At 39.4% G+C, this 13,979-nt stretch overlaps 1 protein-coding gene across 1 annotated transcript in view; it reads right to left on the minus strand.

The window, feature by feature from the left end:
• Positions 1 to 689: 689 nt before the first annotated feature.
• The window catches only part of CRKL (v-crk avian sarcoma virus CT10 oncogene homolog-like), a 13,478-nt gene continuing 188 nt past the window's right edge, over positions 690 to 13,979 (minus strand). The window contains exons 2-4 of the mRNA XM_010137500.1: positions 13,733 to 13,979; positions 10,032 to 10,494; positions 690 to 1,432 (exon numbers count right to left, since the gene is read on the minus strand). Of these exons, the coding sequence (XP_010135802.1) occupies positions 1,298 to 1,432; positions 10,032 to 10,494; positions 13,733 to 13,979 (845 nt within the window). The 3' untranslated portion in view covers positions 690 to 1,297. The remainder of the gene's footprint in view (positions 1,433 to 10,031; positions 10,495 to 13,732) is intronic.

A 13,979-nucleotide genomic window follows, 5' to 3' on the forward strand; every position in this document is an offset into this window, starting at 1 on the left:
GGCCTCCTCCAGCCTGAGCATTAATTTATCACATGGGGATCCCAGGCAGCTGACTCCAATTAACCATTTTCTAGAGGATGCTGGGAGGGGGAGGGATCTGGGGCATACATAAACCAGAGCCAACTTGTTGGAAAGGGTAAAAAAAGATGGCAGCATGCAGAGGACTTGGGATGCAAGCAAGGAAAGAGGGAGGAAAAGAAGAAGATGAAAGCAGCTCTGGAGAAGAAGCACAGCAACATGAAGACACCCTGGAACAAAGATACTGTGTTTGAAAAGGAGCTTTCAACAAGCTGGGGCTGGCATAGCTAGGAAACTTTGGAGAGATGAGGGAGCCTGCAGAGAAATGGGTGTAAAAGGTGTACGTTTAAATAAGAGGATTCTATCAGTATTTACCAAGTTCTTCTGTCTTAGTCCTCCTCTCCTACCTCTCCACACCATGGCACGCTGATGGATCTGTCTGTCGGGGAACAGCTTGGTAACAAGCACTTCTATACTAATAAAACTACACTTTCAACACTGCAGAAGAGCTGTTATGTAGACCAGGCCAAAGTGTTTCCCTTTAAAGCTCACTTTCTATAATTAGTGCTTGCAAAAATCAACAGAAATGTGTTAAGCATGTCAAAAACAGGTTACAAGTATCAACCCCTCCTAAGTTTCCTTCTAAATAAATGCCTCAGCTTCAATGCAGCTCAATCAATGGTTATTTGCATTTAACACACACAGTTTCAGGAAGGTCAACAACAAGCTTAAGAGTTAACAGAAAAGAGCAGCTTCTAATACAACTGCTTAGAATACATAAGCTTCAATTATTGTCCTTTAAAGAGACCATCATTTAAAATGTACTACCTTAGGTCAGGTTCTCTTAAAACTAAGTCTTCTTCAGTCCTAAAATTGCATTTTTGTTGTTGCTTTTTCTTGGACAGTAATGCACAAGTTGAATGTTTGATCTAAGATTAGGGCTCTTCCTACTGAGCAAGCCAGAAGAAGTCCACAGGCGTCTCAAGAGGAAAGGTTTTCTTCCCATACTTCTCTGCTCTATACTGATTCAGTCTTCTCCAGCTTAAGGCCCAATAGTTTTAAAAGTGAAACTAAATTCTGGATGACACAACTATGGTATGAAGGTCAGGCAGTGACTTCAGTTGTATGTATTCCAAATGTATATTAAAAGAACCATCAAACTGCAGCAAGCTGGAAAATGGGCAATGCTAGCAATGTGCCATTAAGTCATCATCCCACCTCAAACAACGCTAATGATAGCCAGGAAAATGAAGCAGCAGTGTAAATCGGGCAGAGAGAATCATTCGTTCTCATCTGGGTTTTGAGGGTCAAATATTTTGACATGCGTGAATGGGAAGAGCCCTTTTCGACCATTGACTTCTCCTTCCCACTGACCGTTTATATTCATCCTTGTCACCTTCACAATATCTCCAACCTGTATAATTAAAAAAAAAAAAACAAACAGTTATTACACATGGGAATCCTGCCTCTGATACAAATCCAAATCAAATTAAAAGCTTCAACAAATACAAGCCCATCACAGGGGGAAAAAACCCCACCCTTTTCTTGGCATAAGGTTCAATTGAAAAGAAAAGTTACTTAGCTAATACTACCAACATTTTGCGGCTAAACATCATAACTACATGTACATCTACATATTCAGACAAATTGCTGAACTCCACCTTTTCCTATAGGAAAGCTTCATGCAACAATATACTTGGCTTAGATACAAATTCACATCAGTAAAGCTACCATCAGTAGTGAGATGCAACGTCCATTCCAGGGAGCACAGTACTCATACTGGTTTTAGCAGCAGCTGGCTTGCTTCAAAGGAGACCTAGTTTTTCAGAGTGAGATTCCCATGGCGAAGAAACCACTACAGTAATGGTACACTTCCCAAGCAGGCAAAAGCAATCTCAAGCTTTTTGGTATTTTAGAAGTACGGGAGGTACAGACTCTGGCTTTGTTTGTTGTTTTCACCTCTACTTCCTGCCAAAGAATTTGAAACAGGAACAATGACATCTCAGGACTTTCCTACTATAACTGTCTCTTCCTATTTGTCTGTTTAAGACAGGAGCTAAACTATGATGAAGCAAGAAACATCAGCATGAATCATCAGAAGTTATATTCCTATCATTGTTCAATGCCCCTATTTAATTTGAATTAGGATAATTTTACAAAGCAAAATACTCAGTGTGACAAGTAGTGTTTAACTAAATTGCCATTTTTGCTTAAATGCTTAAGAACAGCTGAACACGTGGTCTGTTGCAGCAGCTAACTTTACACCTCCCTTCCTGTTTACTTCATTTACTCTATGTGGTAACTATAGTAAATATTAGAAAAGTGACATTAGCAGCTAATAACAAATTTCACAAGAAGTAGAACCTGCCTACGACCAGTGGCAAACAGTAAATAAGTTTCTTCCCTAAGGTTCGAGCTCTTTGTAGTTGAGTCTCAGCTTACCACAATACTTGTGTGAAATCCCAGGGTAACCAGCTTGATCTTATTCTTAAGGAAATACTATACTTTAGTCCTGATACAGTGTGTAATTGTTTGTCTACGTTATCTAAATAGTATTAAAATTTAGAACAGATGCAAATAGTTTAAGGACCTTGGCCAAGGGCCTTAGATTAGAACTTTTTAGGTAAAACCTGTATATTTTCCATTAAAGAAAGAAACCACGTTTACAAAACAGTGTGCCCGTGACTAGAGGATCTGAAGCCTGTTTAAACCAGTCTCCGTTACTCCAATAGATACTTTCTGAAGATCACTCAGAAGCAAGAACCCTTCAGTGTAAGATACCATAATAATAATCTTGGCAGTCACTCAGTGTTCCATCTCTTAAAATAAATATTCTCAAAATTTGAAACTCTTTTTAGAGATTTAAACTTTACATTGTATCTTTTCTCCACTGCTTGTAGGCTTGTCCACGTCCCATCTGCCCACCCACCCCCCACACCCCCAATTTGAGACTGTCACAGTGGCAACAGTTGTAATCTTGTGCTGTTGAGAGAAGAAAACACTCAGATCTCCTGTAAGTTCTTGGGATACACAGACCGTATTACTGAGCTGTTCCTAACCTCTAACACGAAGGCAGCATACACTATGAAGCAGCTATATGCTGCCCATGACAGCACATACACAGAGCATTAATTCGCCTGGTTTTCATCTCTTCATAGACTGCTGCAGCACGCTTTAACTGTGTATTTGCCAAAAAGCACAATTTGTCAGGCTTTTCAATAAATAGAAAGGGTAGAGAGAGCTTTAAATAGTAATGAGATGACCTAAAGAGGAACCTACCAAGTGTCTCTTTAGGAAAAAGGCTGATAACATCTATAAATACTCAGTGTTACATCACTAGATTTAAATAACCCTTGAAGACAGTTCCAAGTTCAAAGTTTTAGACCCAAATTCAGGAAGACACAGCCAACATCACAACAGTTAAAACCTAATAAAAATGGGCATTTGCACCCCACTGTAAAACCAATCCCCTCTCAAACGCCTTAATTGTATTCAGGCAAGAAAAAAGATCTGTAGTACACTGGATCAAAACCACAGACCTACATTTTCTGAGCGTGACAATTTAATTCTGCTCACGTGCTGCAGAGATCAAGCCATTATTCTTTTTGAGGCTCTAGAAAAAAGATATCCTAATTTCTACAACAGGGATGGGTTTGGAAGTCTTGCTTCAGCTGAGCTGAAAAAAACGTATTTACAATATAAGTCTATTGCATTGCAAGAAACTGAGGTGTAAGTCAACAATCTAGAATGTTCTTTAGGCCGCTGGGAGGGTAAATTGCTACAAATCAGTATCTGCCATTAAATAGAGCTGACAAAAGCTACTCAAAAATTACTCCTAATGTGCCAAGAACACCTGGAATCCGTAGTAAATTGATTGGCGATAACTTTATACTATTTTTAGACTTTTTTTTTAAATGAAAGTGTCTAAATATTCTCTTGTGCTATATTATTTTTTTTAAAAAGAAGTGCAGTTCCCCTGAGAGGATTAAAAGAAACAGCACGTTGAAACAAGATTTTTGGCGAAGGAGCCTTGATGTCATGATAAAATAATTCATGACTCTTATGTTAAAGATCTCCATTTTGATGATGTCTAGAAGAATCTGGTCAAGTAGTCCCTCTCTGTATTTTTTCCTGAAGTACTAACTAAAAGCAGTATTTGGTAAATGCTTTTTAAAGCATCTGTAATATGGTCAGCTGAGGTGTAATTTCCCTCTAAAATTATTTAACACTATTTTTTTTTAGCAAACGTTTTAAGCCAGTCAGAAGGATTGTCTTATGACTAGGCACAGGACAGAGTCAGCAGACCTGGTTCTATACTCATCTCTGCCGTGAACTTCCTGTGTGACTCTGGACAGCTCACTGCCCTTATCTATAAATCGGGATAATGCTTCCTTAGTCTCAGCCTCCCTCAGCTAAGTCAAGTCACTGCTAAAGCATGCCAGCATTGCTGGATGAAGTATGAACTGTTGAAATGAGTAATGCTTCTGAAATGCAGCCATTTGGTTCCACCCAAATGATAAAAATCAAAATGTATTTATTTTAGATAGCATCCTTTCATTCTGTCCCTGTTACAGCATGAATTCAAAGCCCTCAGGAAACACAGGTTGGGGAACATGCCACTCAAAAAGGTTACTTCATTCACTCTGGACTCTTCCATACCTGTCTTCTCTTTGAAGCTGATTCATACACTGCAAAAGGTTTCCTGCGTGCCATTTTAGTCATACTGTCAACCAATTCAACATGGTTTACAATGTGCCAACAACTGTATGTTAATAGTTCTATAGCTGATAGAGTTCTGTAATACAAGTTTGAGGAGATAAAAATGCATTAGAACTCTAACTCATCATTTTAGCCCACTGGGTCAATAGCTGTAGAAAACATAACTGCTCTCTGGAATTTAAGGGCTGTCGAATCTCAGTCGTGATCCTAGTTAGTGTCACAACTCACCTTCTTTGGGGTAACACCAGCATTAAAACCAAAACTATTGCCTCTTCTGGAGAGGAATAAACAAGGCTCAACACTAAGAAATTACTTGATACCCCATTGTTCCCAAAAGGTCTAAAGCCAAGCTACACAAGAGGCACAGTTCAGTTGCACTGCAGACAAGACAAAGTGACAGGGAGGTAGCTGATGCTTTATGCATCGAAGAGTCAAGAAACCAACAGGGTGAAAGCTGGACACACAGCTTAATTATTGCTTCACTTTTAGAAGAACAATAGTTAATGCCCAGACCAGAGAATCAAGTAGTTCAGAGGAGAGAACTTCAATCGTTCTTGAGACATGAAAGCAGGTCAAAGGGCGGCACAGGAATGTTGAAGTCCTAGATGCAATTAAGCCAGTCTCACCTAGGCACAGAGTAAAACAACTGAAAGGACAAGTGCCAGAGCTGGGGGTGCAGCACCACAGATCAAGTGCTGCTTTTTGTTAAATGATGGTAGCCCGTCTCCACCTGATTAAGCCAGCTGTCATGACAGTACAGAATTTGGAGAGCTCAAAACTCCCACAGGCCATCAGTCCTGAGCCACCCTGAATCTCAGTGTAGCATGGGATCTTGTCTAGGTTATCCACGTCACTTTCAGTTTCATCTGAAAAGAAAGTGCAGGCAGTTCTGAGGATGAATGTGCATTAAACTATGAGGCGCTCATGGTGTCATGATGGGAACCATCAATAACTTTGACTGGAAGAGGACGTTACAAAGATTAAGGCTGCACACAAAATCTCTGAAGTGACTGTCCGTTATATTTTCAAAGGCAGCCTACTGAAAAGTTGGTGCGTGTCAGCACAGACACAGGAATCCTGCTGCCAATGTCACTTTCAATTCAACAGTTATCAGAACTAAAGCTTCACAATTCACGCTTCACAAACAAGAATAGGCTCAGTATTTTGCTTGAAATCTAGACCTTGTGCGTTAGATGCATTTTAATGTTTAACACAGCAATACAAAGTTTCCTGGGCTTAAGAAAGCACAATGCTTGTTGTCTAGTGAAGGAAGTAGCCTAATTTCCTAATTAAAAAAGTTCTATTACTAGCACATTTTGGCCTACTTGTCTCAACTTTCCTTTGAAGAGGAGAAAAGTTAACTATAACCTAATTGTAGCAAGCTCAAGAGAAATACTGTAAGTCAGTTATGTAATTACGGTGAATGGATATTTATTTCACCAAAACACTTCACTGACAGGTTAACCCTGTACTACCAAACATACATGTAGTTGTTTGATGTGTCATGAACAGATAAACTACTTAATGCTGGTACAGGTCTAGATAAAGCCATCATTAGTATAAAAACTTTGCTATAAAAATATAGTGAAGCTCTTGTTTAAAAAAAAAAAAAAATCTTCAGATTCCATAACACTGTCACATTAAGTCTGGAGATGAACTTAGGACTACTCCTGCCTTCAGAACGGCTTCTGACACTTATTTGTTGTTCACAGCCTGAATCAACTTTCAAACAGTTAAGTAATTTTTAAAGAAAGAGAATTATCCACCATTAGTTTATCTGCTGGCTGGGCTGGACATAAAGAACTTTGTTGTGTAGAAGCTGGCTTTTGATCAACTAATTTGGATCCAAACAAGAACAACCTAACTACCAAGAGATAAGCTCCTTTAAGGCAAAACATATCGGGTCCTAGTCTGCGCACTGCGTGCACGTCACATTCTGGTTAGTGTGCCAGTTTAAAGGATACATAACCACATAATGCAGAGTTCTAGTCCCAATAATGACAGGACACCGTATCCCCATCCTTCCTAGTCCTTCCTCTACAGCACCAGGAAGGAAGGAAATTGCTTCTTGGCTAAAAGCACAAGTAAAGAAACAGATCTGGCTTGTTGGTTGGTTCGGTTTCTTTTTTGTGTGGTTTGGTTGGTTGTGGGTTTTTTTTAATGCAGTACCCATAAAAATACTACACATGGTAGTAGTAAAGTTAGTTAGTTGTAGTGAGAAACAGCAAACTTCAAACGTTTCATAAAAAACATTAATTACCTTGCCAGTTCAGATTTAATTCAACTGACAACAGTATATGTAAATCTTAGAAATACATACAATTTATTGTAGGCTTTACTAATTGCTCACGGGTGCAGGGAGATGCCCGAAGTTTATGTATACCTACTGTATGCTTTGAAATAGTAGCTATACTCAAAACTTATTTTAGCCTATGAACAGATTACTATTTCGGTTTTTTTATTTTAGAGAATAAAAGTAGAGCATAAAATGCAGTAGGACCAATTCAACATTTAGACGTTAGTCACTTCAATAATACCAATATGAATGCTAAATAATTTTAGTCCAGCAAGGTCCAAACTGTAATAAATGCCGTATTAACTAGAACCCTTACAGGAACAACATTGTAGTTGCCTTTAAACTGCCACACTTTAAATACTATTTAAAAGTTAAACACTCCGTCATTATGCAAACAAACAGATCTTGTTTCAGATTCTCAGTAGAATATTCACTTGTTTTACAAATTACATTTTTCATTTGAGAAATTGAAAAAGATTAATTATACCTTCCTTACAAAGCAAACATTTCTGTAACAGGCTAAGAATCCTTACCTTTTCCTCAAGAAAACTTCTGACATGTAAACAATAAGTGCGCAGCTGAAAAACGGGACTTGCAGAGAGCTTGTCCCACTTTCAAGCTGAACCCAGGAGAATGACATCCCTCCACTTAAAAGGAAGTCGCGCAGATTACTATGCTATAGCTTTATTTACTCCAGATAGTATCTCTTCCTTTTAAGTACTGTCTGTGTGCTGACCACACAAAGCTAGACTAGCAAAGAGATATTTTGCTCTCATACTGTTTTATCAGTTTAAATGAGATTACACAATTAGGCACTCTATAATTATACTAACAAGGTGTACTACCTGTACAAGCTGAACTGTGGTTCAGAGTACACCTATATTAAGGTGGAGTACTGTCAAATACTATTATTCTGAAAGAACACCATTAACTTCCTTCCTCCAAACATTCCCATAACCTATTCTTTCTCTTACCACTTGCTACTTCCAGTGCTTTTACAAAATGGAAGCTTCAAGTGGTTCAGATTAGTTAGCAGCATGTAGTGCCCTGACAAGGTTGGGATTAACGACATCTGGGCCCAGCGGGTGTTAGGCAAGCTCAAGGAAGATCATGAAAAGAAGGTGAATTTTTCTTCTTTAGCAGTAGTATATGTGACAAAAAATTATTGCTATAATGAGGTTTGTTAAAGTTCCCTAAGCATGGATAGATATGGAGAAGCTGCAATCACCTGATTTCAATGAAAATGTAGATCAGTTCCCAGAATTCTAAAAGCCTCTTGAGAAGCCTAGCGTGACTAAGATACGCTTGCGAAGAAAACAGACTACATAGGAAGACAAAATATGCCAGTGGTGGGAGATGCAAAGACACGAGGCAATAAGTGACTAGAATTCAGTGGAAAAGAATCTCTCAAAACAAAACTTGACAATTTAAAGGTTCGAAACATTTCAGACCTACATGTTGGTCAGAGCATTAATCCTACGGGTATACCAGAGTAGCTAAAATGATGGGATTAACTAGTCACTAAAGAGCAAGTCAGGAAAATCTATTAGCAAGGGCCATCCTTCCAAATGGTTCTGCTACCCTGCAGCAAAGCACGTTCCCTGAAGTAATTCCATGATACATTGATAACAAAAATCAATCGCTTGCCTTGCTTTGTTTTTAGAAGCATGAGTAGTTTTGATAGGAATCTTCTGTACAGTGCAGTTGGCAGTGAATTTACACTTTGCTATATAGTAATTTTCACACACTGTTCACAAATAACAAACTGCTAGATTTCCTAAGAGTCAAGGAAAATCCAGTGATACATATTTAACTTTCAAGCTGGTGAGAGTAATCACCTGTAGAGGTTTTACGAATAAGGAGGAAACACACATAGGGCGACTATTACAAATACCTGGAAGTCACAAATACCATGTTTCAAATTTCAGTCAAAGGTATCAGCTATATAGAACAGCTTTAACTTCCAAAGTAATCGACCAAAAGCAGCAGGAAAGTTCAAAATTATTTTTAAACCCACTACTATTTTACTTGCTAAAATGCTGTTGATTCCTTTGCTCATTTCCTTGCATTTATGCCTTGAAGCATTGTAGCATTTTCTAATTTCATCTTTGAGACTAGCCCTTTTTCCAGGTGAGACATTTTTGAACTCTGGGTTAACTGGCTTTCAGTACAATCTAAATGTAACAGTCTCGGTGTTCTGGATATAGCTTTGAAAATTCCAATCCATCATTTATGCTATATATGCCATATATCATTTATGCTAGAACTGTAACATGAATTCCTTACCATTTAAAGAATAAAGCTTTCAAGTCTTAAGGACATCCCTAATTAAAATAAAATTTAAAAAGTGCTTTGGCATGCTGAGAAACTTATTAAAGGTTCAATGCAAGCTTAGAGGCTACACTACAGCCTTTCATCATGCCCCCAATTTAGATCTTAAGGTTTCTCAAATTCCACTGTGGAAAACCTCAGTAAAAGGTACTAGACTACTTCTGATACATTCATGCCCGGATTTCACCTCTCAGCATCAGATACTCAAAGGCATCTCATACTACAGCTGAGGATCAGAAGCACTGTGTTCATCAGCAATACTTCTCTGAAGGATGCTACTGCCAGTTCTCAACCTGAAATACTGCAATGATTAATGAAACCTCCTTTCCCTTTCCTTCCCCAACATGAGGTAGAGAAGCAAGGTCATCCTCTCACTAGCACTCAGTTCCACAGCTGGATGTATATACCCTTGTAACGTATTTGCAGTATTAAACAGGCAAAACAAGAAGGTAAATACAGGTCCCAAAGTAACTTGGCTGCTTTCATCAAAGGAAGTGGTATAGATGAAGCAATTTTTGTAGATCTTTCCTCAGAATGTAACCTAACGTCTTCTCAGTCCCTTGACATAGATAAGCAGTCTCCATACGAAGTCATCCACACCAACAACTTTTAGTTTCTTATTTTACAAAACAATTGAAAACCATTAGACTTGAGAGGAACGACTTACCTCTAATGCCAGCGCAGTCTTGTCATAAGCACAAGGAACTCTCTTTTGGATAGCTTTGGCATAGACTGGTCCATTCTGTGTTGATGGCAGAGGATTGATCACTGCTCCAGGTGTACTGGATACTAAGGGAAGGGGGCTTGCGGTTTGAGGCTGAGCATAAGCATGGGCAGGTTCTGGAATACCGTAACTGTTGGAATTCCTGTTTCCATGCTTCCCATGAGAAGGTCTGACTAGCTTTTCTACATAAGGAACAGGAATCATCCCAATCCGACCATCCTTGTTTCTGGCACTCCACCACTGTTCTTCTGGCTTCTCTACAATTACCAGTATCTCGCCCTTTTTAAATGGAAGATCCTCAGCATCATTGCCAGGAAAGTCATAGAGAGTCCGAACATACTCCACATTTTCTTCTGCAGTGGACATGGCAGGGGCAGATCCAGATCCCATTGGTGGACTTGGATACCTAAGTTTTAAAAAGATTTGCTATAAGCAATAGCTTTTTTACTGGAAATACAAACCAATAGCTAAGTACCAGATTTACAGTAGGAACACCAATTAGAGGAGAATTACTTACTCAGCTTTGTAACAGAAGTATTGGCTTGGTAGCACTATGAAGCATTTAATGAGTAACTCATGCTCTTAAGTAATTACTTAAATACTTGAACTAGCTTCCCCAGAAACCAAATAAAAATCTATCATGGATACAGAAAATTGGGAGAAATAATGCAAAATCTTCATCCGCCTGTTCTGGATTGTTGTGAGGATCTCTGGCCAGAGTATTAAGTTATGAGATGCATGATAGATAAGATCAAAAATTGAGTGACTTGGGGTGGATGGGCTCTTGGAGAGCAAAATAATCCTCTTCAGTTCACCACATCTACTTTTTAACTTCGGCATCCACTTCTAATGAATTCATCAACTGTAAATGCTAGACTTGAGCAAGCAAGTCTTTGTCTGGACAGTAATATGGAATTAAGATCCCTAATCTTATTTTTACAACTTCAAGTCTCAAAGGGTAGTTACAAGAGAAGAATGATTAGTTTCAAAGTACTTATCTTTACTGCCTGTCTAAATAGCCAATAACCTAGAAGTGGCAGCTTCATAAAAGCCACTCTGAAATACTTGCATGCACTGGTAAGAATGAAAAAACTATCTAGAAATATTTCTTTGCCTTGTTAACCATAATATTACTTTTAATTTATTAACATCATTATTACACCTGTCATCTGTCCAATACAGTCACTTCATTGTATGTGATATATAAGATTGTTCATCAGATGAGAGTATTTTCACGGCCATCTATTTTCATCATAGATTTTACACATTTTATTCAAAGCAGCTGTCAGAAATCTTAGTATCTGCTGTGGCCTATATACATTATCTAAGCTACAACAGCAAGAATGAATGTCATTAGCCTACTTTAATTCTCTTTAGCTACTTGCAAAATAAGATGGAAGTCAAATCCCTATGATTTTTGCAAGATATGCCAGAAGCCCTATACAGAAAGACAGATGCTTCTTCAGGACACCTTGCTGCAGCCAAAGCCAGAGCTGAGAGGGAACCCTTTAGAGAACAGTCACTCTGCATAAGCCAGAGCGCAAGAACATCAGCAATGATGGTCAGAGATCACTATTGTCACAAAACAGAAAGCTTAAACCAGTCAGTTTTCAACTGTTTTACAAATTTAAAATGTCTTCTTCGAGAGCTAAGTGTTGTATGGCTATATACAACAAACTACTTAATTGTACCATGAAAACCACCACTTCATTCTGTATGTCATGAAATTAAAAGAATCAACAGCCTTCAAAAGCACAAGCATCTGACTGTAATGTTCCCTGAAATGCCAGAGACATAAGAATTAGCAATAACAGTTCCGAAGCACATACCTGTCGACCCCTATTCTAAATCCAGTCCATTAACTAAAAATTAAAAAAAAAAAGTCCAGAAATGCTACCTCTCACCCTCCCTCTTGCTGCAGTAAGTTAAGTCTCCTTCAAACAGAATTTCAAACCATCAACCACGTAATTGATTTTTCTAAGAGTTTAGAACATAAATCATGCTAGGGAAAACGACTTAGTGGATCCCATTGGTTGTGCTACAAAAAGCTTGTTGGTTCACAGTAAGCTAGGTCCCTTCTTCCTCTGCATGCTGAAAGAACAGTATGCAATGAAATCTGGAAGGCAAGGTGGTACTTAATGTTCATAAAACATTTCACACAGGACCCCTAACAAATACCAAGTGAGCAAGCAGAGACAGAGAAGTTTTCAGGTGTCTTGAGAAAGGCAGGTCAGTCATTGCCGTAAATGATTAAGAAGAAGTTTTTACATCCAGAAAGGCACCACAGTATCCAGGTTAAGGAGAGCAGAGATAAGCATAAAGATTACTCCAGTGTTGACTTTTTTTTCCCCCCAACTGTTCACAAGTTTAAGCATGCACGTAACACCAGACAGCTCCATTTAAGCATACCTGCAGTGGTGAAACAGATTTTCCTTTTCCCCCCTCACCTACTCATCTCTCTAGCCACAGCACAATCCCTACCCAGAAGACTTCTCAGTAACTTCAGAGTTCTTTAAGCTAGTGCTTTCTGTCACACCCCTCCTATCACCTGAAGCTTTACAGAAAGACTTTTTTTGACCATGCAGTTTTTTAACTTGACAAGCTATTGTCAGCCTTTGACAAGTTACTGATTGTCATTGAGAACTGGCTTATGCCAAGGTTAAACTGTGTCTATAAACCTCAAAGTTATTCTTCCTCCCTAAGAACATGCTAATCTGCAAAACACATTAAGAATTTAAGCTGCAGAATTTAGAGGCAAACCAATTTTAATTTCTTTTTTAAAATGTGTCACTATTTTTCTAGCTTTTCTTTCACTTCATTCTACCCAGAAAGCCCAAAAGCTTTGAAAGAAGATACTGGGTAGGTCTTTATTAATTAAAAATGAGGAATATGTTCTAAAGTTCTTGATAAGCAGTTTACTGATGCAAGCTGCAGGTATGTTCCATGTTGGGACTAGGACAAAGAATGAGCTCATAGGCAAGTCACATTTTCCCATCCTCCTAGAATAGCACTTCAGTGTAGTGCACGGGGTATGCAGATACAGATGAACAGTGCCATAACAAAACTGTGAGAAATAAAAGTTTTACATTTTTGGGGGGGTGGAAAGACCACTCAAGAAGTTTGGGAAATGCTATCCTAGAATGTATTTAAGCTGACTTAACAGGGTGAAATAGTCTGGTCACATAAAGCCCTGTTCTATTGTAGTCGTGTGGAGGCAGGGGCAGACCTAAGCTCAGAGGCTGTACTTGAACCACTGAGATGACTTGTGAACCAGGTTCTCAACCATCCTGGGAACAGAAGGACAATACCAGAAGGTTGACACAAAGCATGACCACACCCTTTTGCAAGGCAATTATAGACAGTGGTATACATATACATCAGGACAGGCCCTTTGCATTATATGGATGATTTGACCAAAAAAGCAACCTGTAATGGCTACTGAGATCCAGAGTGGTAAGGAGGACCGCTGTTAGAAACAGCTTCAAACACGGAACATAAACAAATGTCTCCTCAGTAGACATAGCACGGCCCTGCATCCAGTGCTAAGATCCTGGAGCTACCAGGCTGGACTAAGGCACCCCCCCTCCATGCGCCACCTGGAGCAAAGATGGCAGTGGGTGGGGCGAAGGGAGGGTGGCACTCACCTGGGCGCAGGCTCGATGAGGGTGGTGGTGTCCAGGTAGTGGATCTTGTAGAACTCCAGCAGCGCGGGCAGGTGCTCAAACTCCTGGTCGCCGATCTTAAAGCGGCGGTTCGGCAAGGAGTTAATGATGTAGTGGGAAACCCGGGAGTTCTCGGACACCGAGAGCACGTAGTCCCCCGGGCAGGTGGACGAGTCCCGCACCAGGAACATGCCATGCCGCTGCCCTTGCAACCGCGTCTGCGCCTCCG

This window comes from Buceros rhinoceros, unplaced genomic scaffold (genome assembly GCF_000710305.1).
Source record: "Buceros rhinoceros silvestris isolate BGI_N320 unplaced genomic scaffold, ASM71030v1 scaffold5746, whole genome shotgun sequence".
In the NCBI taxonomy this organism is placed as follows: Eukaryota; Metazoa; Chordata; class Aves; order Bucerotiformes; family Bucerotidae; genus Buceros; species Buceros rhinoceros.